General features: G+C 35.6%; 2 protein-coding genes across 2 annotated transcripts; both read right to left on the bottom strand.

Annotated features, from left to right (window-relative positions):
• Positions 1-796: 796 nt before the first annotated feature.
• On the bottom strand, positions 797-4,738 carry LOC114291634 (small ribosomal subunit protein uS10y). The gene is made up of 4 exons (XM_082882435.1): positions 4,441-4,738; positions 4,190-4,315; positions 2,157-2,270; positions 797-1,155 (listed from the first exon to the last, which is right to left on the bottom strand). The coding sequence occupies exons 2-4, from the start codon at positions 4,299-4,301 to the stop codon at positions 1,013-1,015; spliced, it is 369 nt and encodes a 122-aa protein (XP_082738561.1). The 5' UTR covers positions 4,302-4,315; positions 4,441-4,738; the 3' UTR covers positions 797-1,012.
• An 8,050-nt stretch (positions 4,739-12,788) lies between these two features.
• LOC114291643 (small ribosomal subunit protein uS15) lies at positions 12,789-24,886 on the bottom strand. Its single transcript, XM_028235496.2, has 5 exons — positions 24,740-24,886; positions 24,579-24,651; positions 24,348-24,486; positions 24,070-24,256; positions 12,789-13,059 (listed from the first exon to the last, which is right to left on the bottom strand). The coding sequence occupies exons 1-5, from the start codon at positions 24,760-24,762 to the stop codon at positions 13,026-13,028; spliced, it is 456 nt and encodes a 151-aa protein (XP_028091297.1). The 5' UTR covers positions 24,763-24,886; the 3' UTR covers positions 12,789-13,025.
• Between the last annotated feature and the right edge of the window lie 557 nt (positions 24,887-25,443).

Genomic DNA, 25,443 nt, shown 5'->3' with positions numbered 1-25,443 from the left:
GACAAGTTAATACTTGTTTGATGAATGAAATCCAAGTAAACCACTAACACTTGTTTGATGGATGAAATCACAATAAACACTAGGACTCCGTTTATTTGGGATTATAAGAAGGGGATTGGAATTACTAATCCCCTGATATTACTAATGGGATGTTTATTTTGAGAGATAGAAAGAAAACTATTAATCTCTTGATATTAATAGTCTCCTTGGACGAAAGATTGGTAAAGAGGAGATAAAGAATTAGAAAAATAATAAAGGGATTAAAAAAAAATATATTTTTTATATATTAAAATTTTTTTAAAAATATTAATGTTTAATTTTTTATATTTTTTTATTTATTTTATTATTTTATATAAAAATAATTTAACAATTCCTCACTATTAATCCCCTCATTAACAATTCCCTCACTATAAATCTCCTCCATTCTATCTCTGAAAACAAATAGAACTAGTGGTTCAATAGTTGATTTTTGAATGAAAGCAATTCTTTCAACATTGATAGTCCAAATGCCAAGCAACAAGTTACATCAATCACTCTACAAGTTACATCAATCACTCTATGCCAAGTCATAAAACTGAAATACAAAATCACTGGTCCAAACAGGAACAAATGTCATAAACTGGCAATTCAGACATGGCTTGTGTTAGAGCTCGCCATGGACAGGATAAGTACATAAAAGCATATATTGTCATCAACTATTATTAATCTTTGAATATGCGTCTACAGAAAATGCAAAAATCAAACAGCGAGAGCAACAATCACTAATTCACAACCCTTAATCTTCAAACATCAATACTGCAAGAGAAATTTCCACTCCAATTACTAGCAGATCAAAAAATAGCATGCATTTGAATTTCTTAAAAATAAACTTAAACAAGGCATATGCCACATAAAACTCGACTATTAAACTTTAAAATTGTAATTTAGAAAACTCTTACTAACTAACTTTCCCAAAAAATCTTGTTCCCATGTTAGAGGACATCAAAGAAAAAGGTTCCCAGACTAAACAATTTTAAGAATCTGCAATTGTGACCTCAACCTCAACCCCAGGTTCAATAGTGATGGAGGTGATTTGCTTAACCACATCTGGGGAGCTGAAGAGATCAATCACTCGCTTGTGGACACGGAGCTCAAATCTGTCCCAGGTGTTGGTTCCTGTCAACACAAATATTAAGGGTTAACGAGTCTCTTCCAGTCAATGCCACACTGCAAATTTCAATATCATCTAAATGCTGGTCCGAGTATGCTCAACTACAGTAACAACTCTACAAAAATAGTACTAAAATACAAAGTTTAACAAAACACTACTAGATAAAGATTATTTCATGTTTTAAAAGGCTTCCGGTTCCTAAAGCTTCCAAAAGATAAATTCCGAGAACATTCAAGTCTAGCGACAACCTGGTAAAATTAGAGTTTTCTAACCAAACTCATGTCATTTTAAAACAAAATTTTCAAACCCAAACAATTTTGTACCTGTTTCTCAAATTCATGTTGCTTTGTGAAATAGTTTTCAATTAACTTATTGTAATTTTTTTTTGAAACAGTGCTTAAAAAAAACTAAATTTGAGAAGTTCGTTCAAAACAACTCGCATATAAGCAATAAGTTTTGTAATTCCTTGGGTTAGGTAAACAAATGCATACAACCACAAGATGCAAGAAATATTGCAACCAGTAATGTAAATCCAATCAAAACATTCATTCACAGAACAATCAACTTCTACCAAAGGCTAATGGAGTCTATTTGGATGCTGAAAAGATGAATTAAAAAGAGAATAAAATAATACATACCTTAGTTCAAAAAAATAAATAAATAATACATACCTTAAGCATAAGAAAAAAGCATTACCAAAAAATTGAAAAAAATTGTGTATATCCATGGTAAGCGATATACGAAAGAAAAACTATATAACATAGTCTCAAAAGCTTCAAAACACAAAAGACAAGCCAGTCACATATGCATCATCTTACTAAAAAGGGACAAAAGAAGCCCGAGGACACGACATGATTACATGTCTCAAATGCACATTGTTATTCCAAAAAAAACGTCATGTGAATTGGGCAAAGGATTAAAAAAACTTATCTTCAAGGCATTTTCCTGTTAATCAAGCACTATAATAACCTCAAGAAATAGATTAAGATATTTCTAAAATCAGTACCTTCACCACACGGGGCCTTCCTGGTAGTGATATGAAGAACCTTGGTGGGCATCCTAACAGGTCCCTTCACCCTCAACCTCTTATCCTTGGCACCACGAACCAAATCCGCACACACTATCAGTCAAAAACAAACAAACAAACACAAAGAACAGGATATCAACACCTCATGGAAAATTTTCACAAGCAACCTTCACTAACAGAACTACCATTAAAAAAAATCACCAAAATTCTGAAATTCAGATAAGTTTCAGCATCTAGAAACACATAAATGAGATTAAATTCTGCAAGGACGCACTGCAAAACACCAATTTTACAGTTAGCCAATTAAAAATTGCCACATAAGCAAAAATTAGTAGACTCCACAACAATTTTCCAGTTAATAGACTCCACAACAATTTTTCCCTCTGGTTTACCCTTTCCACCACCTCTTACCTAAACCAACCCGCTCATCCCCCACCACAACCTCAAATCATTTTCCCTAAAACCCCAACCCACCAAATTCTTTGGCCAATCAAATGGAAGAATCCATTGTAGTTAATCACCATATCTTCCAATTGAACCCATAGTCATACTCACAGTGCACGTATTTTGACAAAAACACTTTGTATGATGGTGTTTGAATTTGTGACAAGTTTCAGTAAAGGTGATTTTTTTTTTTGGCAGTGCTGGTGGTTTTTATCAAAAAAGGAATCCAATTCAAAGAACATCAAATGGGAATTTGTGTTGGGTTTTTGGTGAATGATTTGGTGTTTTGGGACAATGTTTTCTTGAATCTTATTTCTTATGTTTAATTCAATACGAATCAACTATCAAGTTTTTGCATGAATGATGGATGGTGGTGTTTGCAATTGTGAGTAGTAGGGGCAATGACAGGTGTGGGATGGGAAAAAAGTTGAAAATATAGATCAGGGAAGGGGAAAATGTTATTGTGTGGCCCAATGTTTCTGAAATTTACTTATGTGACATGTTTAGATTGGCTATCCATAGAACTCCACTACTACGGTACAGACAGGTATGATTCATTCTCCATGTAAATACACATAAATGGCACATACAAGGGCAACGGCAAGTAGAAGTTAGTGACTTCAAACGAACCCCCTAAACTTTGAAGATCAATATTAAATTTGTAATATTTTAAAAGTTTCAATGGAGTGATAGCTCTAACTGAACCCCCTGTTTTTTTCTCCCTGAACCCTCTTCTCTCTGTTTGGAACTTTGGATTTGATGACTCCAAAGTGCCGTCCTGTGTTTTCTGTTTGGTTTTTTTTTTTTCTTCAATAATTCTAAAATATTGTGCTTTCTATTATATTTTAATATTGGAACTAGAATATGTTACAATTAGTTTCCATCTCATTGATTGAATTTAGTGCCAAGGTATAACTTGTGAGCCTAATATCAAAGTGTTTTATTTGATTTACTAGAATGAGATGGAATATAATCAAATAATTTATTTGCAATGTATTTTTCATTATGCTTTTAGTCAATCAAATATGAAAAATAATATTTTGATAGAATGATCATTCCATTTCACTATATTCCGAGTAACCAAACACTACCTTATTGTTGGATTAGTGTCATCTAGCTTAGGTGCAAGCTTAAAAAGATTTTTATTTATAAAAAATGTTCATAAATTGATATGTGTAATGTACGAATGGGATTCATTTTTTATTCACACTTCATCAATTAAAATTTTAATACATTTTTAATTATTATTTATTGAATACATAATATTTCTGCTAGAATGCATTATTTAACAACTTTGATCAAAGCTTGAAAATTGAACCCACTGTAATTTTTTTTCCTGGCGTCGCCACTGGGAACTCAAATCACTGGACATGTTTGATCATTTTTGGAAAAGAATAATCAATTCAGAAACTAGAATCAACATGAATGCAGCAGAGCAAGCTATATTCAGCTGCTCATATCTAATTAACTAACTGAAGCAAAAACACAACACGAATCAATCATTATAAAAGCTAATCACTAATTTAAAAATGCCTGAGAAAATATATAGGTTTGATAGAAATCAAAACCTTTCTCGAGGTTCTTGACGTTCTTGGAGGAAAGAGTGATTCTGATCTTGTGAATCTGCTCCTGAGACTCCTCCAACCCTGGCTTCGTCGGCTTCATCGCTGCGTACGCCATTGTTCCTCTGTTTTCTGCACCACATAACGATCGAACAACAACAACGATCCAAATGGTTCAATAAAAGCCAAAAAAACTAAAAAAATTCGATGCATAACCACAAGATCGACGCCTCGGTCAGAGAGAGAGAGAGAGAGACCTGAAGATGTGAGAGGAGAGGTGCAATGAGATGGGTATTGAGAGCCGCTTGAATCTCTGCAGAAGCAATAGGAGCTGTGATAGGTTCTGCGTGGAGGTTCTATATATGCAATTTAGGTAGGTTCTGTGTGGAGTTTATATATATGTGCAATTTAGGGTTAGGGTTTTTTCATTTCTTTTCTTTTTGGGTAAATTGCACTCACACCCCTCAAGTTTGGATTTAATACATATCACCTATTAATGTTTAGGATCCCTATCATTGTAATTATTTAAACGAAATTAATGTTGGTATCAAAAAACTATGGGCAAATTATATATACACCCCTCCAGGTTTGGTTAAATTACAGATACCCCTGAGGTTTCGGAAATTACATCCCGCCCCCTGAGGTTTGTATTTTCATAACAATTTACCCCCTGAGGTTTATATTTCATAACAAATTACCCCCTAATTTCTTATGCAAATATAGCATTCAGGGGGGAATTCGTAATTTTTCAAACCTCAGGGGGGTATCTGTAATTTTATCAAACTTGGAGGGGTGTATATGTAATTTGCCCAAAAACTATTGAATTCATACACCCTCTATTTTTTTGCTTTGTTTTACCTCTTTTATTTTATTTTATTTTTTCCTTTCACTTGCTCTACTTGTTTTTTTCAATGTAATTTCTTATGTTTTTTTATCAAAAGTTGTTGACTTTTATATAAGTAAGGGTTGTAAAATAAGACTATTAACTATAAGGGTAAAAATGTAATTTTCATAACATCAGGAGTGAGTTGTTATCAGACCAAACCTCAGGGGTTGTCAGTGCAATTTATCCACTTTTTTATTATTTTTTTTTAAGGATATGTGAAACAAAGTATGAGATCATAATAGGTTGGGTTGACTGACAAATAAGTAATTGGGTTGTGCTTGGAGCACAACCCATTATACATACTGATTGGGTTGTAGCCTCATGTAAATGAACCGTTTGACTAGAATTTTTATTTTTTTTTGAAGTGAAAAAAAAATCCTAAAATTTGTTTTTTTGGTTATAAGAGGACCGAAGCCAAGACTAAACACGAAGAGGTTCAAGGAGACATGATCTTTGTTTATCCTTCTCAAGCAAACTAGATAACATCAAAGAGGTTACATCAAGAAATTCCCACTGAGTCGACTGGTGAAAAGCATTCTTAGCAAGAAAATCTACGCTTGTTCGCTTTACGCCAGATGAGACAAAGTTTACAAAGCCAATAACGGGCGACCAATCACGAATGGCCTGACAAAGATTAAAATGTGGATTCATTGCACTAGCTAAATTGATCATATGAATAGCATCCACACAATCAAACTCAACCAAGATTTTACGAAAGCCTATGCTCCATCCTAATTGCAACCCCAACCAAATAGTCCATAATTCCACAACGAGAATAGGAGCATTGCCTACTTGATGCCAAAAACTAGCAATCCACTTCTCATTCTCCGATCACACAATGCCCCTGGCAAACAAAACCTTTCGAAGTTAGAACAGAATCATCAACATTGATCTTGGTCCAACCAGAAGGAGACAGCCATAGGGAATGAACAGGACCTCGGTTACTCGAATGAGGTAGATTGAGTTGAGCTTGTTGTACTTCAAAGACTGTTCCTTGAATGTAGGCAACTGGAAGTTGAGGCATGGAAAATCAGAAGAATGAATTTTTTTGGTGTGCCAAAACCAAATGGAAGAAAGGGATGCCATAAACAGTAAAGACCAGCTATATTGGTTGGAATCAAACCAAGCATTATGGTAAAGGTTACTATCCATCCACTTAACAAGTGACAGTGAGAAGAAGTGTAGCCAACACAAGGGGAGAATTAGCTCTTCCCAAACCTGTCTTGGAAGTTGACAATCTCTAAGAGCATGAAGCTGGTTTCGCTTTGGTGGCCACACAAATGGCAGCTAGAGGCATTACTTAAGTTCCTTTGAAGTTTCATTGCATAGTAAGGATGCAACCTAAAATTTGATCATTCTAACAAAATAAGTTTTTAGTTTTTAGTTTTTAATTTTTAATTTAATTAATTTAACTTTTAATATTTTGATTTGTTTTCAATTTAAACAGTCTGTCTATTTCATTAAGTAAAATCAATTAAAAAAAAGATTTTATTCATTAAACTCAATATATATATATATATATATTAGACATTTCATGAACATCTACATTGAGTTTAATGATTAAAATACTATATTTTCGTCGATTAACCCAACAAAAATAAATAGATGATTTAGATTGAAAATAAATCAAAATATTAGAGTTTAAATTGGAAAAATTAAAAACTCACATTTTAAATTGTTATAAGGGTCAAACCTTTTTGTTGTTGTAATTTTCCCTTTTTATTAATAATTTATTTTTATTTTTTTATGTAAATCAGTTTTGTAAAGTTGTGTCAAAATATTTTAGTATAGTTTTTGCATATAGTTGAAGAGATAAAATGATTTATAAGTTAATTATAAGAAAGTTAGAAGAATGGGATTTTATTGTCCAATAGGTCCTATGATAATTAATGGCATTTTTCATCAAATACTACTAAAAAATATCACTAATTATTGATTTTTAGTGACAGTTTTAAAAAATTGTCATAAAAAATTCATTAATTTTTAACTTTTAGCGATAGTTTGCAAAATTCATCAGAGAAAAATATTACTAATTTTAAATTTTAGAGACAATTTATAAAAATCGTGATAAAAAAAAAGTCATTAATTGTCAATTCTTAATGACATATGCAAATGATTGTCACAAAAAAATATTTTTAACGATAGTTTTACTAAGACTTATTTTCAATAGAACTTGATGGGAATTAAACCCAATTATTAAAACCCATTGGTAGTTTAGGGGGTGTTTGTTTTGGAAGGATTGGGCATAGGATTAGACTATGTTGTTTGTTTCAAAAGTTTTGTTCCAGACTAATAGTCCCTCCAGACTATTAGTTCCATATTTGTGAGACTGTGGTATCCCATGGGGGGTGGGATAATAACCATAGGATAACTCATCCCATAGGATTAGCTAATAAGATTACAGTTTTGCCCTCTGGTATTTAATTATGTATTATATTTAGTAAAATTTAATAAAATTTAAATATCTCAATTTAAAAATAAAATAAAATAAAATAAAATAATTTAATTTTAATTTTAATTTTAATTTTAATTTTAATTTTATTTATTTAATTTTTTAAAATGATTTTTTATAAATATTTTATTGATGTTTTATTTTAAAATTTTGTTTATATTTTATTTAATTTCATTATTTAAATTTTAATAGATGTTTTATTTTATTTCATTATTTAATTATTATTATTATTTAAAATTTTAATTAAAAAATAACATATATTTTTATTGATATTTAATTTTTTTAAAAAATTATTTAATTGTGCAAAAAATAAAATAAAATAAATTTTTATTTAATCTAGCTAAAAATAATTAAAATATTAAAACTATGTTTAATATTGCTACTACTTAGTAAATAATTGAAAATGATAAAATAGTCATTTGAACATTTATCCTTCTCCATAATATCCCAAAAAAATATTGAATTTACTAAAAATAGTTCAATCCAGACATCTAATCCCATAACTAAACAAAAATAGGATACAAATCCAGTCCAACCAAATAGTCCATGGACAATGTATCCCAAGACTAATAGTCTGATGGATCACAATTCTCCTTATCCAGTCCGTCCAAACAAACACATCCTTAAAAAATGATACTTTTAAATTTTAAGTCAACCTAGACCCGACAATTATTCGCGTGGTTATGGAAATAAAACTTATGTATCAAGATAGTAAAGCATGTTTGAGATATTCTAAATAAGTGTATTTTTTGAATTTTTATGAAATATGATTTGGATTTGAAGTGATGTAATAAAAAAATAATGTGATTTAAATAAAATGATATGACTTAAATAGGATAGTGACTTAAGTATAAAGGATAATAAGATTTCATGTTCAAATATATAAAGATACAGCATACATTATAATCTACAGTCGTGATAGAGGCCTCGAATTCGAGGCCTCGAATTTGGCTCGAACAGAACCAGAGGGGAGGGGAAGAAGAGAGAGAGGAAGGGAGAAGAAGAGGGAGCCGCCGGTGGGCCAGACTGGAGGGGGCCATAATCACCGGGGGAGGAGGAGGAGGCGGAGGCGGAGGCGGAGGCGGAGGCGACGGCGGTGCAGCTGCTGCGACGAGCTGGATCGGGCGATGATCGGACGGCTGGCGAGCTCGACGAGCTGCGATGGCGAGTCTTCGGCGAATCCGGACCCCCTCCCCACCCCTTCCTCTCTCTCTCTCTTCTTTCCCTCCCCTCCCCTCTGGTTCTGCGAAGAAGAAGAAGAAGAAGAAAAAAAAATATATATATATATATATATATATGATTTCGAGGCAAATTCGAGCCTCAAATTCGAGGCCTGAATCATTAATCTATAATCTAATTACGATTAGGGGGGGCGTGCATTCCAATAATTCAGATCAGCGTCTTGAAATTGATTAATGTGTTCAGAACGGATTGGTTATGTCAAGTCCGTTCATTGACCAATCATTAGGTAAGTAATTTTTTAGTTAAAAAGTTAAAAAGTTATTAAAAAAAAATTAAAAAGTCAACAATTCATACCAAAAGGTCAAAGATTTTTTTTTCTTTCTATTTTTTGCACATCTATTCGTAAAAAGTCAAAAAATCATCTCAAACATACTAATTTTTTTTAGTTCATATTTTAACTAAATAATTAAAAAATTATTAAATTAATCCGTTCCCAAACGAGACCTTACTATGTCAACTAATTTGAAATCGACACAAACCCTATCAATTTGAGCATGGATCAATTCTCATTTTATGTCCATGTAAAGCATTTTTATATTAAACGTAAATATGTCTCCTATTTTTCTTTCTTTCTTTTTTTATCTTTTTTTTTTTTTATCAAAGAAAACATAGATTAAATTTGAAATTGAGTACACTTCAACCGTTAGATCTACACACTCTTGATAAATATGTTTACAAAAAGAAAAATGATACAGACCACTAATTAGTGGTTGCACTAGGGATGTGGCACTGCTACATGTGTTTTGTGTCTTAATTTTTGTTTTTTTTTTTTTTTACTTGCCACATCATTAGTGGTGGTGTTAGTAATAAAAATTTAGTGGTATGTAGCATTGTTGATAATTTGATGAACAATAATGATTCATCCCTCTAATTTGAGAGCTCTAATTGAACACTAATGAGATAAAAATTCAAAAAAATAAAAATAAATTTAAGATTAAAACATCACATCAATGAGTAGGGTTCACCCTAAAAGCTCCTTTAAAGCTCATAGTTTAGGGATAAAGACTGGTAGCTCGAAAATCGTGACTCGAAATCGGCTCGAATTGCAAAACGATGTCGTTTTGCAATTCGATTTTTTTTTTCTTTTTTTCTTTTTCTTTCTTCCTTTTCTTCTTCTTCTTCGTTGAAACCAGAAGAAGAACAGAGGGGAAGAGGAGAGAGGGTGCCTCCGCCGCCTTCGCCCGTCACAGAAGCTCCGATCGTCGCAGCCCCGCCACAGCCCGTCGCAGCCCCGCCTCCGGCCCCGACTCCTCCTCCAGCCATTTTTATGGCCCCCTCCCCTCTCTCCTCCTCCTCCTCCTCCTCCTCCTCCTCCTCCCTCCTCCCTCCTCCTTCTCCTGCTGAAAACAAAAATCAAGTCACTCTCGAGCCACAAGATTCGAGTTACGAATCACTGCCGATAGTTTAGAGTTGTCAAACATTTTTGTTTGATTTATGTATGTGTCTTTTTTTTTTTTTTTTTTTGCTGCTCCATGCCACATCATTAATACCATTGTTAGAGTTTTAAATTTAGGCCATGTTTGCTTGGACGAATTAGATTAAGTTGGATTAGCATTCCCATGACTAATAATCTTAGGACTACGAATCTCTTTGGATTATGTATCCTATCCTATGTTTGGATTGAGTTAGGATTATAGAGATGAACTAATAGTCTACACTTTGGCTTAGTCCTCCAATTTATATCTCACCTCCATCTGTAGGATTCAATAGTCCATTATATGTGGGATATTATATCCGGATGGATTGTTAATCCGTTTTTCAATTGTTTAACCAAACATTAGATTAATAATTTTATTGGACTATTAGTCCAATCCCAAACTCATATCCATCCAAATAAACATAGCTTTAGAGTTATGAATCATTACTCATATATATATATATATATATATATATATATATAATGGTGATCGCTTTCGATTGATTCATAAGGCATGTATAATCATTCAAAATAAAATAAATAAATAAAAATTTACTGGATTGATTGGCTACTATTGGGTATCCCATGATGAGACGTCGCACCAAAACCAACATCAGATTCAACTTCAAACTCCTGTGATTCCGGAGTGAAGAGCCAATTTTAAACAACCACCAAGTGCCCACAATTCAATTTCTATTGAGGCCAAGTTTGGCATCTTCTAAAAAATTCAAAAAGTCAAAAAATCATTATCCTATTTAAGTCACATCATCTCATTAAAGTCACATCACCTCTCTAACATATCACTTCAAACTTAACTCAAATCCAACCCATATTTCATAAAAAGTCAAAAAGTGTACTTATTTACTTTTCCCAAACTTGACCTTAATCTCAAAAACTAGCTGAACTAGTTGAGTATATATAAGTTTAGAATAATTTATGTTAAGCGTTGGTATTATAAATATGAATTCATAATATTTAAATTATGAATCTATCTCCTTAAACCGAAACGTGTTTCTACGTGTTTTCTTGATTTTCCTAACAAAATCCCCCATTGATGGAAGCCCCATTAAGATGGAAAAAGATTAGATTTGAGTCCTGAATTATTTTGTTGGGATAAAGGCTTCATTACCTTGCACTTGGTTAAGTGCAGTGCCCAGCCTTTCTTTCTTGGAAGGGAAAAGAAAAGAAAAATGATAGAGAAAAAAGAGAATTTATTTCTTTTGTTTGTTACAACTGAGAAAATGAATAGAGATTTCTATAAATCAAAAAAAAAAAAAAAATTAAATTAATTCTGTGTTTGATTTTCTGTGAAAAATGTACAAGTCATTGTGTTTGGTTTCAATTTTTTAGATTCAATTTTTTGAAAATTAAGTTTTTAATTTTTCGATTTTTTTTGTTTTTAGTGAATATTTTTAAAACTTTAAACAATTTTTATTTTTTTTAGATGCACCTACTTAGGTGTATCTAAAAAGTAAAATATTTGTAAAAAAAATATTTAAAAAAATCAATAAATACACAAGAATACGAAAAATATACTGAATTTTTAATTTTTTAATTTTTGGTATTTAGTGAATTTTTTAAAGATTTTTTTTTTTATAAATATTATACTTTTTGAGTATATTTATGTAGATATATCTAAAAATTTTTAAAAAAAATTGTTTAAAATATTAAAAAAAATAAGTGAAAAAAAAATTACAAAAAATAAAAAGTTTTAATTTTCTAAAAAATAAATTCAAAAAACTTAAACCAAACAAGCGAGTGACTAAAAAGTAAAAAAATTTCTCCCACACAATATATAATTGACTTCTACAATATTTAATCCCAAAATCTCCAATCATTGTTTCAAGATTCTTTGAAAGCATACGTAAACCCATTCATATAACACCATTTGATGCAAACTCGAAGCATTTAAATGATATGAATTTTGACAAGTGAGTTTGTAATATGATTAATAACTCAAAAGAGTGGTCACAGATAATTTTGTATAGAGCTGGGCTTCCATCTGAACTATAAGGTGTTGTCGTGGCATGTGATTCTATTATGGATTCAAACCGCTTATTTTATATGGATTCAAACCGCTTATTTTATAAAAATCTCTGTATGTATTATTCATTAAAAAAAAAATTATATCAATCTCATAATCATATATTATTCAATTTATCATGTTTATTTATCAAAAAATTGAATCATATATTTTTAAAAACATACTTACCAAATTTTTTAAAACAAACACAATCAAGTACGCAAGTTTTGATTTTCAGATCAATTAATTTTTTTCAAAGGTTATACATCCAAAAATCCTACAAAATGAATGATTCAGGTAATGATTCAAATTTTGGACCAGAGACAATCTGTTCCCATCATAAATCAAGGAAATCATCCATCCATTACTAGTTGATTCACTTGCACATTCTACAATTTACAAGGAGAGAATAAGAATAAAACAAACCAAACAAAACCGAAGTGTGGAGCAATTTTTTTGTGAGAAGGCACCAAATTTCAAATAGCTCCGCAGCCACCATAAAGAGTTAGGCTATGAGGCAAGAGTTATTCCAATCAACATTGCAGACGTACGAGTAGAACATCGTTCTCCAAGAGCAAAGGGGAGTTGAAAAGCACAAGAACAAATGCTGTAATAATTTAATTTCAAACATCCAAAAGTTGCTATTCTGTTATCCAATTCCCAATCAAAATAACAAAATCCTTCAGAAATTATGAGTCACATTCTTGTCTAAACAAAATTTTCAATCTAAGAGAAAAAAATCTTGGGTAATTAAGAGCAAAAAGAAGGCGCCCATGCCTCGCATAATAATCCCAAAACTTGGCTGAGCTGGTATGAGCTAACCTAAGCAACGAGCGTGCTGGCAGTGGTTGACTCACTGCAAATGAGGAGCTTTGAGTAAGCATAAAATCAATAAGCAATCAGCAAAAGAATAGTTATTTAAATAAAATGGTGAATTACACTAACGGTCCCTATAGTTTAGGGCATGACATATTTGACCCTAAATTTTGAATTTTTAAAAATTATTTTTGAATTTTTAAAAATTATTTCTAGCTACTAAAGATACTAAAGATAAAATTATATAAAATTATTAAATCTTTTAGACATTTATTTATTTTTTTACCAAATTAATTTTTATTATGTATTTAGATGATGATCATGTAAAATTAATTTTTAAAAATTAATCATATAATTTTTATCAATTTTACATAATTTTATTTTTGGTGGATAGAAATAATTTTTAAAATATTTTAAAATATTTCTTTGACATTTATTTTTGTCAAATTAGTTTATATTTCATCAAATTGACGATTTTGCCCTTAAAATTAAGTAATTGTATGTTTAATTGTCCTTATTTAGAATAAGATTCAACATTCATGGTCAAATGCTGAAAAGTCAGAGACTAAAGTGACACAAACTCCCAAACTATAGGGATTACTAGTGTAATTTGCCCCAAATAAAACAAGACACAGAGAAAAGAAAAATCAAAAGAGACTGATAACTTGATAGACACTGATCTAAAAATAAAGACAGGGTGAACTTCTGGTTTCCCAGTTGTATCATCTTCATGAAAGCAGAGGGAGAATCATCTCATGAATTATAACGCGTTCATTCACCTTCCCCCATAAAATGCGGGTCAGAAGCATCAATAAAATTAGAGAACAAGGGGGAGAAAGAAATGCATATAATTGCAACTCACAAGAAAATAATACTAAAAAGTTTGGCATATACAAAATAATTCATCTTTTTATCTTTTTATTTTTTTTCCATCACATCACCACTTTACTTTTCTGCATATCTTTTTATAAAAAGACAAAAATACACTTATTTAGGTCATCTCAAACAACTTTGGGAGATGGCACCTATAAGCACCTCTTTGCAATCCAACAAGATCTCACCAAGATTTAGCAAAATTGTTAAAAACAAAAGCCCAAATTTCAAAAAAACACAGTAATAATGCTAAAAGCTGAAGAAGCAAAAACAGCATGCATGAAATAATTACAACTTTACATCTTTGTATATCGGAAGTACAAAATGAAAACAAAAAAATAAAAAATAAAAAAATAAAAAATTTCTTTACAACATTCCCAGCAATATGTAGAGCCAAACACCCCTAAATTAAACTTAACCTAAGATACCTAAAACCCAAAACCCAACCTAAGATCCCTAAAAGTCAAAACCCAACTCCAAACATGGGTACAACCAAACACTACCCATCAGCTAGAACTGATAGATAGTGTTCAGTTACACATATAAACATGTTTTTTTGTTCTTAGAGCTGATGAATTAGGTTTGACTTAGGAGGTGTTTGGCTCTTCATATTACTTGGAATATTATATTCTGACGCACACAAATTATGAATTTATTGGTATCATGGTAAACTTCCAACAAGGAAAACAGTTAAAATAAGGAGGCAAGTCTTTACAAACTGACTGCAAAAAAAAAAAAAAAAAGGGAGCAAATATAAACTCCCTTAAATTATCATAACAAATTTATTAAAATATGACAATGTAATTCAACAAGCAGTCATAGAATATGAAGAAATAGGGATAACATTACAAACTAGAAGAACATGCCTTGTAAGGGCATCTCCAACAGGGATAGCTGAAATAGCTATCCAAAATTTCACTTTATTATTTTAGCTAGTCTCGTTTCATTTGTACACTCCAACAAGACTCTTCTTTAACTATCTTCCTTTAAAAAAATTCTTTCTTTTCTCAAATACAACTATGGCTTCGTTTGGGAAGTGACTATTTTAGAGACTTTTTGACTATTTTAGTAGGCTATTTTAATTTTTGTGTTTGGGAAGATGAGACGAATTTTTATTTGAGTTATTGAATTGAAAAATGTGTTGAGATGATGTTTGAAGTTAAAATGACAAATTTGTCCTTAAGATTACAATTTTTAAAATTGATATAAAAGGGTAAAATCGTAATTTACCAGCTGATGTAACAATTTGTCAATTGACAGTGTAGGCTGTGCCTAGACTGCCGGCAGCTGCAGCCTTTTTTTTTTTTTTTGAAAAATTTTGAACAGTGAGACTTTTTGGCTTATTTGTAATTTGAGACTATAATAGCCTCAATCCTTTCTTCCCAAACAGCGCCTATATATTTATTAACAGTTATAATTTTGCAACTATATTATTTTTCAAGGGTCATGTTTTCAACAGCTACATTTAAGACATTTTCCAATAACAATAATGATATGATATTCCCATTTTATATTATATTTTATTTATCATCTCATGTGTCAACACTGCATTGGTATTAAACAAAAGTGTTGACCTTTATTAAACTAATACAATATTAACACATGAGATGATAAACAAAATATGATAAAAAAATTTGATTATCATATCATTATTGTATTGACAAAGATTAACAAGAACAACAGAAAAATATATTTAGGCCAAGTTTGGCATCTCCCCAAAAAGCCAAAAAGTTATCACTATTCACTAAAAAAAATATTAAAAAAATAATTTTCCACACATCCATAGAACTCAACAATCATGTATGGCTGGCGCGATGCAGCATTTGTTCAAAAAAATTGTACAATTTGGGTGCAATTTTTATACACTGTTGTTCGGCCCATGGGAGCCCATCACTGGTCCCGCTTTGATAATCTAAACCGTTTAATGTGTAGACCTCGTTGAGTACTATATGTCTGTAAAAAATCACATTAATCGGATATCGATAACTACATGATCAAATCAGTTTTGTATAAAAAAAAAGATGGTCTTATAATTAACGATTGAAAAAAAAACAAATCTGATCAGATAACTATCGATATCCGATCAACGTGATTTTTTATAGACATATAGTACTTGACGAGTTCTACACATTAAACGGTTCAGATTATCAAAATGGGACCCATGATGGCCCCCACGAGCCGAACAAAACCGTCCAGTGGCGTCCAGTGCAATGCCCGAAACGTAGCCAATAATTTCTTACCATCAATCCGGCTATACAAATTACACGGTTGGACAACACACATCTCTAATCTTCTCCTACACACTTCTTTATACAATTTTTTAATACACATTTTTTCATAAAAAATCAAAAAATTAATCCAAACATCCATATTTTTTTCCTCAACTTTTTAGTCCAAAAGGACAAAAAGTGATTGATGGTAAGAAATTATTGGCTAATTTTCGGGCATTGCACTGGACGATTTTGTTTGGCCCGTGGGGGCCATCACAGGTTCCATTTTGATAATTTGAACTATTCAATGTGTAGAACTCGTCGAGTACTATATGCCTATGAAATATAACGTTGATCGAATATCGATAGCTATCTGATCAGATTTGTTTTTTTTCAATCGTTAATTATAACACCATCTATTTTTTTATACAAAATTAATTTGATCATGTAGTTATCGATATCCGTTCAATGTGATTTTTAATAAACATATAGTATTCGACAAACAACTGTCACAGGCCGACTCCTTTAGAGGCGCAGCGGATCAATTTTTGCCTGTGTGGCGCTCAAACTCCACCAAGTTTAAGCCCGCCATTGCTCGTTGACAAATCGAGTGTTGATGATCTCACCCGTTTGAACATTAGGTCCCAATGCTTTGTCAAGCAAAACAACTTCACAAGGAAGCTCCGTCTTCACCCGGATGCCACAAGTAGGCCTGACGCCTCAAGTGCACCAAGCACGGCATAAGTCGCTTCATAGCGCCAAGCTTACTTCAAGCAAGGTGCTCGCCCAACTTAGGTTCATGTCATCAAGGCGCCTAGCCACACAACAATGTGCTAGCGAAGGTCCTCAACTTAGCTGACAAGCCAACATTGCACGTTGGGTCTTTAATAGCATCTCGAAGTGTCTCAGGGTCTAGCATGCCTCAATGGATGCATATTGGATGGCCGCTTGGTCATGCGAAGCCCACAAGACACCGAGGGCCAATCTCTTGCCCACGGCGTAGTCCCCGTGCCAACACGCGTGCTAGATTCCGCCTAAGGCCATTGTGCACCTTAGCGTTGCACCAACGTGTAGCATGAGTAAGGCGACGTCTCAATCCGTAGCTTGCTCGTAGCATAATGTAGTCCCTCAATGGACATAGTCGTTGCATAGCTTGATGCCTTCATTCGATAGCCCACAAATATGCGGTGTCGCCTTCCAACCGCTTAGCTTAAGCCACGGGATCCCCTCGTGCAAGGTCGAACCCAAACCAAGCACTAGAGTTGGTACACGAGGCCTCTAGTGGTGCCTCGATAGCCCATTCGGTCCAAAACGAGTCCCAAAGATACCATATTGCGTGGCATAGTGGAAGCAACATAGTGGACCTCTCACCCAGGAGAGACGCGCAGTGCCTACATCTTCGCACCGTCCACGGGGCTCCCAAACCCACATGGAGACTCTAGACACCCCTCTGGATGCCTACAGCCCGCCCTTGAGTTGCCCCAAGGTTGCTCACTTCAAGTCTAGTTTGGACGGGGAGGTTGGTAGGCAGCACACCATACCCCCTTATAGTAGCTTGTTAAGCCCTTCTTCATCTGGCAAGAGGAAACATCATACATGTCTGAGGAGTCATAATGACTTATATGGGCTGTGGCTTTGTCTTGTGTTGGCTATTGGTGGCATACATGCCTTGGGCTACTTGGGGCCAATGTTAGGCCACGTTGGGGCACTTCCAACGGCCACTCTTGAGCACTCAAATGGCCACACCACTGCGAGCGAAACGTCACGGAGTTAGCCTTGCAAGGCAACCCGTGACACTCTCCTCCACTTCAACCATCAACGTCCTCGTTGATGTAGCACAAAGCTGATGCTGCAGTGCGTGTGCCGGCTCCTCTGATGAGTCCAACACCTCTGTGTGGATGGCCTACCTTCAACGTCTAACTCTCTTAGCCAAGCTCCCCTCATTGTTCTCTACTCAAACCCAGCTGAACTGCACTTCACTTGTTGCACCCTCTGCTGGTTGCACCCTCTGCTGGTGACTTCTCTCAAATGGCCTCTGCCAAAGCTCCTCTGAGCGTCTCTAAACTCTGCCCTTTTGCCAATACTCTTGAAATGCCAAGCCCTCTTCTCCAATGGCCTCTGCCAATGCTCCTCTGAGCAAACTCCTCTGCAAACTCAAGCTCCTCTGAGCTAACTCATGCTCCTCTGAGCTGACTCCACTAGACGATGTTCCTCTAAACTCAAGCTCCTCTGAGCTAACTCAAAATGGCCTCTCTGCCAATGCTCCTCCGAGCAATGCTCCTCTTGAGCCCTCTTCTCGAATGGCCTCTCTGCCAATGCTCCTCCGAGCAAACTCAAAATGGCCTCTCTGCCAATGCTCCTCCGAGCAAACTCAAAATGGCCTCTCTGCCAATGCTCCTCCGAGCAAACTCAAGCTCCTCTGAGCAAACTCACAGTGGGTTGTCGCATCGCGACTTCCTCCTCCACTCGAGTTGTCGACGCCCTCGTCGACTCAATGCAATCATCAATTGCTCCTCAAAATGATTCAACAATGCCCTCTGGCAAGCTCAAAGCCCTCTGGCTGATATCTTCAATAAACTGAAGTATCTCTGTATTGTGCCCTCTGGCGAAACAAAAGCCCTCTGGCTGCTGCTCATTAGCAAGCTCATCTCTCTGAAGCCTTCTGGCTGATGCCCTCTGGCAAACTCAGTCTCTAAAGCCCTCTTGGCTGTTGCCCTCTGGCAAACTCAAACTTCGAAGCCCTCTGGCTGTTGCTCTCTAGCAAACTCAAACTCTGAAGCCCTCTGGCTGTTGCTCTCTAGCAAAATGAAGCCCTCTGGCAAAATGAAGCCCTCTGGCTGAACTCAAACTCATGCCCTCTGGCAATGGGTAGCCCTCTTGCTCCCAACTTATCACTTCTGGCTAGAATTAACTCGTGCTGCCCAGTTCCTCGGCCACTGCCTTCACCCGAGTCAGCTATCTCCTCAAGCTCAATGATTTCGCCTTTCAAAGGCTCTCCGCTCCTGCCACCCACAAAACTAGCCATCTCAACGAAGTTGCTCGAAACGGTGCGCTGATCCTGGCACCAAACTCATGTCTTGACTTTACAATCCCGCTACACGGTTGTCCTCCAACAACGGTGATTTCATCCATCACCCCGCTCTCTAGCAAGCATGTACACTCGGTGCCTCTGCACACGGGAGTCAAGAACTCAAATTTTTGTCCTGAAATTTTTCCGAACGAACCCTCTAAGAGTCAACAACCATGCGTCTGAAGATGCAAAACCACTGACAAGCACAAGTTGCAAATGCCACCACGACCGGTCGAAACATAGGCCCCCTGAAGCGAACCAGTGATAATGCCATAGCACGTGCACGGCTGCCAACGAAAATCCGTCTCTAAGGCTCAATAGCTGAAGATCACATGCCCACAATCTGATACAAGCATTCCACATGTCCAAACTGTAGTAGAAATCCCCATGTAGCCAACAAAGTAACACAATCATGCCAACCCTGCTGGTTAGGAAGCAACCCGTCCACAAATGTAGCTTACTCGCGCCACAGTGTGCCCACAGTGTAGAAATGCTCACCAAGTCCACAAAGCGAGAGGGAAACACCAAGTTAGCAAGGAAACACTAGATGCCACAGTGCTGCTCAATTCGCACCCTCGAGAACGGTTGCTGCATTCAAGGCATCGCTGAAGAATAGCACAATAGGAACGGATACCCCAAGACTTCACCAATCAGCTCCCATAGTTCAAACCTGACCAGAAAACCAACGGCGGTCTTGTTTAGAGTCTAGGATGTCAAGCACGTCCCCCAGGATGAGTTTCATGCATACTCCTTCAGACAGCTGCATCGGGGTCCACGGAAGAATGATATCACAAGATAGCTGCATGTCCGCTCTAGATCGAACTCACCCCAAATGAGTGATCTAGCTCTGATACCAACTGTCACAGGCCGACTCCTTTAGAGGCGCAGCGGATCAATTTTTGCCTGTGTGGCGCTCAAACTCCACCAAGTTTAAGCCCGCCATTGCTCGTTGACAAATCGAGTGTTGATGATCTCACCCGTTTGAACATTAGGTCCCAATGCTTTGTCAAGCAAAACAACTTCACAAGGAAGCTCCGTCTTCACCCGGATGCCACAAGTAGGCCTGACGCCTCAAGTGCACCAAGCACGGCATAAGTCGCTTCATAGCGCCAAGCTTACTTCAAGCAAGGTGCTCGCCCAACTTAGGTTCATGTCATCAAGGCGCCTAGCCACACAACAATGTGCTAGCGAAGGTCCTCAACTTAGCTGACAAGCCAACATTGCACGTTGGGTCTTTAATAGCATCTCGAAGTGTCTCAGGGTCTAGCATGCCTCAATAGATGCATATTGGATGGCCGCTTGGTCATGCGAAGCCCACAAGACACCGAGGGCCAATCTCTTGCCCACGGCGTAGTCCCCGTGCCAACACGCGTGCTAGATTCCGCCTAAGGCCATTGTGCACCTTAGCGTTGCACCAACGTGTAGCATGAGTAAGGCGACGTCTCAATCCGTAGCTTGCTCGTAGCATAATGTAGTCCCTCAATGGACATAGTCGTTGCATAGCTTGATGCCTTCATTCGATAGCCCACAAATATGCGGTGTCGCCTTCGAACCGCTTAGCTTAAGCCACGGGATCCCCTCGTGCAAGGTCGAACCCAAACCAAGCACTAGAGTTGGTACACGAGGCCTCTAGTGGTGCCTCGATAGCCCATTCGGTCCAAAACGAGTCCCAAAGATACCATATTGCGTGGCATAGTGGAAGCAACATAGTGGACCTCTCACCCAGGAGAGACGCGCAATGCCTACATCTTCGCACCGTCCACGGGGCTCCCAAACCCACATGGAGACTCTAGACACCCCTCTGGATGCCTACAGCCCGCCCTTGAGTTGTCCCAAGGTTGCTCACTTCAAGTCCAGTTTGGACGGGGAGGTTGGTAGGCAGCACACCATACCCCCTTATAGTAGCTTGTTAAGCCCTTCTTCATCTGGCAGGAGGAAACATCATACATGTCTGAGGAGTCATAATGACTTATATGGGCTGTGGCTTTGTCTTGTGTTGGCTATTGGTGGCATACATGCCTTGGGCTACTTGGGGCCAATGTTAGGCCACGTTGGGGCACTTCCAACGGCCACTCTTGAGCACTCAAATGGCCACACCACTGCGAGCGAAACATTGGCCCCAAGTAGCCCAAGGCATGTATGCCACCAATAGCCAACAAAAGACAAAGCCACAGCCCATATAAGTCATTATGACTCCTCAGACATGTATGATGTTTCCTCCTGCCAGATGAAGAAGGGCTTAACAAGCTACTATAAGGGGGTATGGTGTGCTGCCTACCAACCTCCCCGTCCAAACTGGACTTGAAGTGAGCAACCTTGGGGCAACTTGTAAAGTCAGGACGTGAGTTGGTGCCAGGATCAGCGCACCGTTTTGAGCAGCTTCGTTGAGTTGGCTAGTTTTGTGGGTGGTAGGAGCGGCGAGCCTTTGAAAGGCGAAATCATTGAGCTTGAGGAGATAGCTGACTCGGGTGAAGGCAGTGGCCGAGGAACTGGGCAGCACGAGTTAATTCTAGCCAGAAGTGATAAGTTGGGAGCAAGAGGGCTACCCATTGCCAGAGGGCATGAGTTTGAGTTCAGCCAGAGGGCTTCATTTTGCTAGAGAGCAACAGCCAGAGGGCTTCAGAGTTTGAGTTTGCTAGAGAGCAACAGCCAGAGGGCTTCGGAGTTTGAGTTTGCCAGAGGGCGGTTCAGATTATCAAAACGAAACCCATGATTGGCCCCCATGGGTCAAACAACAGTGTGTGAAAATTACACCCAAACTGTGCAAATTTTCTTAACAAACGCTACACAACGCTGAACATACATGATTGTTGAGTTGTACTTTTGTGTGAAAAATTAATTTTTTAATATTTTTTTGGTGAATAGTGATAACTTTTTAACTTTTTAAGTAACTTTTTGACTTTTTAAGGAGATGCCAAACTTGACTTGAAGCAATGATAATATGAATGAAAGAATATCAACTAATTATAAAAATGTAAGGCTACTACACAATGTTGTAGCTCAAAGTCATTTCCGCTAGGCGACAAGGCTCTTGGAGATGAATTTAAAGCTTTTGACTAGACAAAATAGCAAAACAAAGAAGTAGCAAGTTTACTATGGATGCTTAGAGCCTCCACAGTGAGGCTAGCTAAATCATCAATTTACCTAAAATTGCTGGCCAAATTTAAGAAAAATCTCTGCAATAAACCCGTCAAAAGACTAGTTTATTTTATATTATATTTTATTTATCATCTCATGTGTCAACACTATATTAATAATAGAAAAAAGTGTTGAAACCTATTAAACTAATACAATATTAACACATGAGATAATAAACAAAATATGATTAAAAAAATTTAATTATAATATCATTATTGTATTGACAAAAATTAGCACAAAACAAAAAAAATTATATATATTTTGAAGCAATGATAATATGAATGAAAGAAGATCAACTAATTAAAAAAATGTAAGGCTACAGAATGATGTACCTCAAAGTCATTTCCGCTAGGCTTAGGCAACGCTCGTGGAGATGAATTTAAAGCTTTTGGCTAGACAAAATAGCAAAATAAAGGAAGTAGCAAGTCTGCTGCGGATGCTCTAAGCATCCACAGTAAGGCTAGCTAAACCATCAATTTAGCTAAAATAGCTGGCCAAACTCAAGAAAAATTCCTCCAACAAACCAGTCAAAAGACTAGAGAAAATAGTTTCGTGCTACAGTAGCTAATTGTGTTGAGCCACTAAACACTAGCCACTTAATTTTTATTCTTAAACCATTTATTCTTTCCTTTTCTCTCATTAAATGAATATTTTAAAGAAAGATAACTAAAATAAAGAATACTATTGGAGTGTACATTAAAAAAGTGACCAGTTCAAGTAATAAAGAGGGATTTTTGCTAGATATTGGGACTAGTATTGCTAGAGATGCTTAGATTGTCTGCGCAGCAAAAATAGTGAGGAACAACACGATTCAGTCAACAGAATATTCAAGTATAATACAACTTTTAGAACAATTTGACTAGACATTTTAAACTTGCTACCTAAATTTATGATGCATTTGGAGGGATGGAATCAACATTTTGAAACTGGAATTGAAGAACATATTGTTTTAGATTTGCTATGCTTTGGACCTTGAAATTGTGGAGAGAAAATTACAAACAAACAAACAAACAAAAGAAAATATATGGAAAGAAAATGAAGTGGAAGAAGCAAAATTTATTTATTTTCTCAGTTCCTAGGAAAAATCTAAGAAAATAAACGGATATTTGTCAAAAACAAATCTTTTCTTTGTTACCTACCCATAAAAAAAAAAAAAAAAAAAAATATGTATAAGAAATTTCATTCCCTTTCAGAATTTAACCCAATCCTTCACCTTTTCTTTCATCAAATTTAAATTTGATGAAAAAATGCTCAAAAATCATCTCTAATCCTTACATCATCAAATGAGAGTCATTTGTTTCATCAAATTGAGAACACGTCAGATTCGAATTTGATGAAAATTTAAAAAGATAAATCATTAGAGATATTTTTTTCATCGAAAAAGGGAAATTATTTGGGATAAGATAAGAGGGCAATTTTTAAAAGATTTTGATGAAAATTTGATGAAAGAATTGGTGTAGCTGAATCAAATCAAGCTTTTTACTCGAATTTAGAATCAAATTAAACAAAAAAATTGGTGAAGGGTTGGAGATACTCTTACAAAACCTAGATCCAGTCTTATTAAAGCAATTTGTACAGTAATTCCAATTCCAAAATGTGGATTGTCCAAAGTTCTAAAAAGCAATCAAATGTGGATTAGCAGCTGACAAACAAACACTATAATACGAATCACAAAAGAAATATATAGTTTACGTACTAACAGTACAATTCAAAGATAAAGATAATTAAAACCAACAAAATTAGAGAAGACCAGGCTTACTATTTCCAGACAGGAGGGAGCTTCTTTGTTTTCTTGTAGTATCGAGCAAGTCGGTGAATCCTGCTCTCGACAAGGATCAGCCTAAACTTGGAATCTTTGTCCTTCCTGTTCCTCTCCAAATGCTTCCTGATTGCAACAGCCTTCTTGATCAAGTGGTACAGATCCTCAGGAATTTCCGGAGCAAGCCCTATCGAAAATGAGAAGAAGCAGAGGAATGGTTACAAATGCAAAAGCAACATTCTCTCGGAACCAAACAGAGATTTGAAAATTTCACCAACCGTGAGCTTTGAGGATACGCAAGATCTTGCTTCCGGTAACGCTCTTGACCTGAGCAATACCGTGAGAATCACGAAGAATAACTCCGATCTGTGACGGAGTCATACCTTTCTTCGCGAATTTGCAGATGTTCTCTTCAACCTATACAAAAAAAAAAAAGCAGTAGAAAATCATCAGATGTGTACAAAACCATATACGTATAGAGAGAGAGAGATTAGGGTTTCGAGAGAGACATCTGGAGAGGAGATCTTGAGCCAACTGGGAGGAGTTCTCTTGTAAGGCAGTGCCGAAGCGGAGATACCCTTACTGAGAGCACATACAAACACAGGATCAGAATGAGAGAGAGAGAGAGAGAGAGAGAGAGAGAGAATTGAGGAGACAGGGAGAAAGATACCCGCGACTATGCATGCGACCCATGGTGACGGCGGCGAAGCTGCGGCTAGCTGCTTCACTTTCTCCCCACTGTAAACGAAAGCTACAAACCCTAGAGATCTCTCTCGATCGATCGATCGATGGATTTTATGTTAGTGGAAAAAAAATAAATTGATTTGGGACGTGCGAAAGTATATTTTTTTGACATTTTATAAACGGATTTGTAAAAAATAAGAAAAAGATGATTGATTAACGTGATCCAAATAAACGTACTTATGAAAGAAAAAAAAGTGTACTTACTTAATTAAATTCCATTTGGGAGTTAGTTTGAAGGGTTTTTTTGGGTTGAAATAGTCATAAAAAATAAAATAAATTTTTTAACTCAATAAAACAAAATATCACATTCAACTTATAATCATTACATTAATTCTCTCACAAAAAAGTCAAAAGCACTTCTCAAATCAAGTTTTTTAGTTTCAGGTTAAAATAGCAAAAAAAATTAAAAAGTCAACCCACTTCACAAACGAGCTTTTAATTTAATCCAAAAATTAAAAAGTCGACGAAGATAGAAGGGTCATTTTAATTTTATTACATATCTTTTCATAAAAAATTATTTTAAAAATACATTTTTTTTTTCTAAAAATTTAAAAAAATATACTCATATAATATATTCCAAATAACAAAAAAATTAGTATAATTTTAAAAAATAATTACATAATGATATAC

This window comes from Camellia sinensis, chromosome 8 (genome assembly GCF_055761805.1).
Source record: "Camellia sinensis isolate YWXY chromosome 8, ASM5576180v1, whole genome shotgun sequence".
NCBI classification, from domain to species: domain Eukaryota; kingdom Viridiplantae; phylum Streptophyta; class Magnoliopsida; order Ericales; family Theaceae; genus Camellia; species Camellia sinensis.
This window is presented reverse-complemented; position numbering and strand designations above follow the sequence as displayed.

Coding starts and splice junctions, on each gene's coding strand:
- LOC114291634 (XM_082882435.1), bottom strand. CDS start 4,301: ATGGCGTACGCAGCGATGAAGCCGACGAAGCCAGGGTTGGAGGAGTCT. Junction 2,271..4,189: donor CGTCAAGAACCTCGAGAAAG/GTTTTGATTTCT, acceptor TTTGACTGATAG/TGTGTGCGGATTTGGTTCGT. Junction 1,156..2,156: donor GAAGGCCCCGTGTGGTGAAG/GTACTGATTTTA, acceptor TTGTGTTGACAG/GAACCAACACCTGGGACAGA.
- LOC114291643 (XM_028235496.2), bottom strand. CDS start 24,762: ATGGGTCGCATGCATAGTCGCGG. Junction 24,652..24,739: donor GGTCGCATGCATAGTCGCGG/GTATCTTTCTCC, acceptor ATGTGCTCTCAG/TAAGGGTATCTCCGCTTCGG. Junction 13,060..24,069: donor CTCCCTCCTGTCTGGAAATA/GTAAGCCTGGTC, acceptor CCTCATTTGCAG/TGAGTCAACCACTGCCAGCA.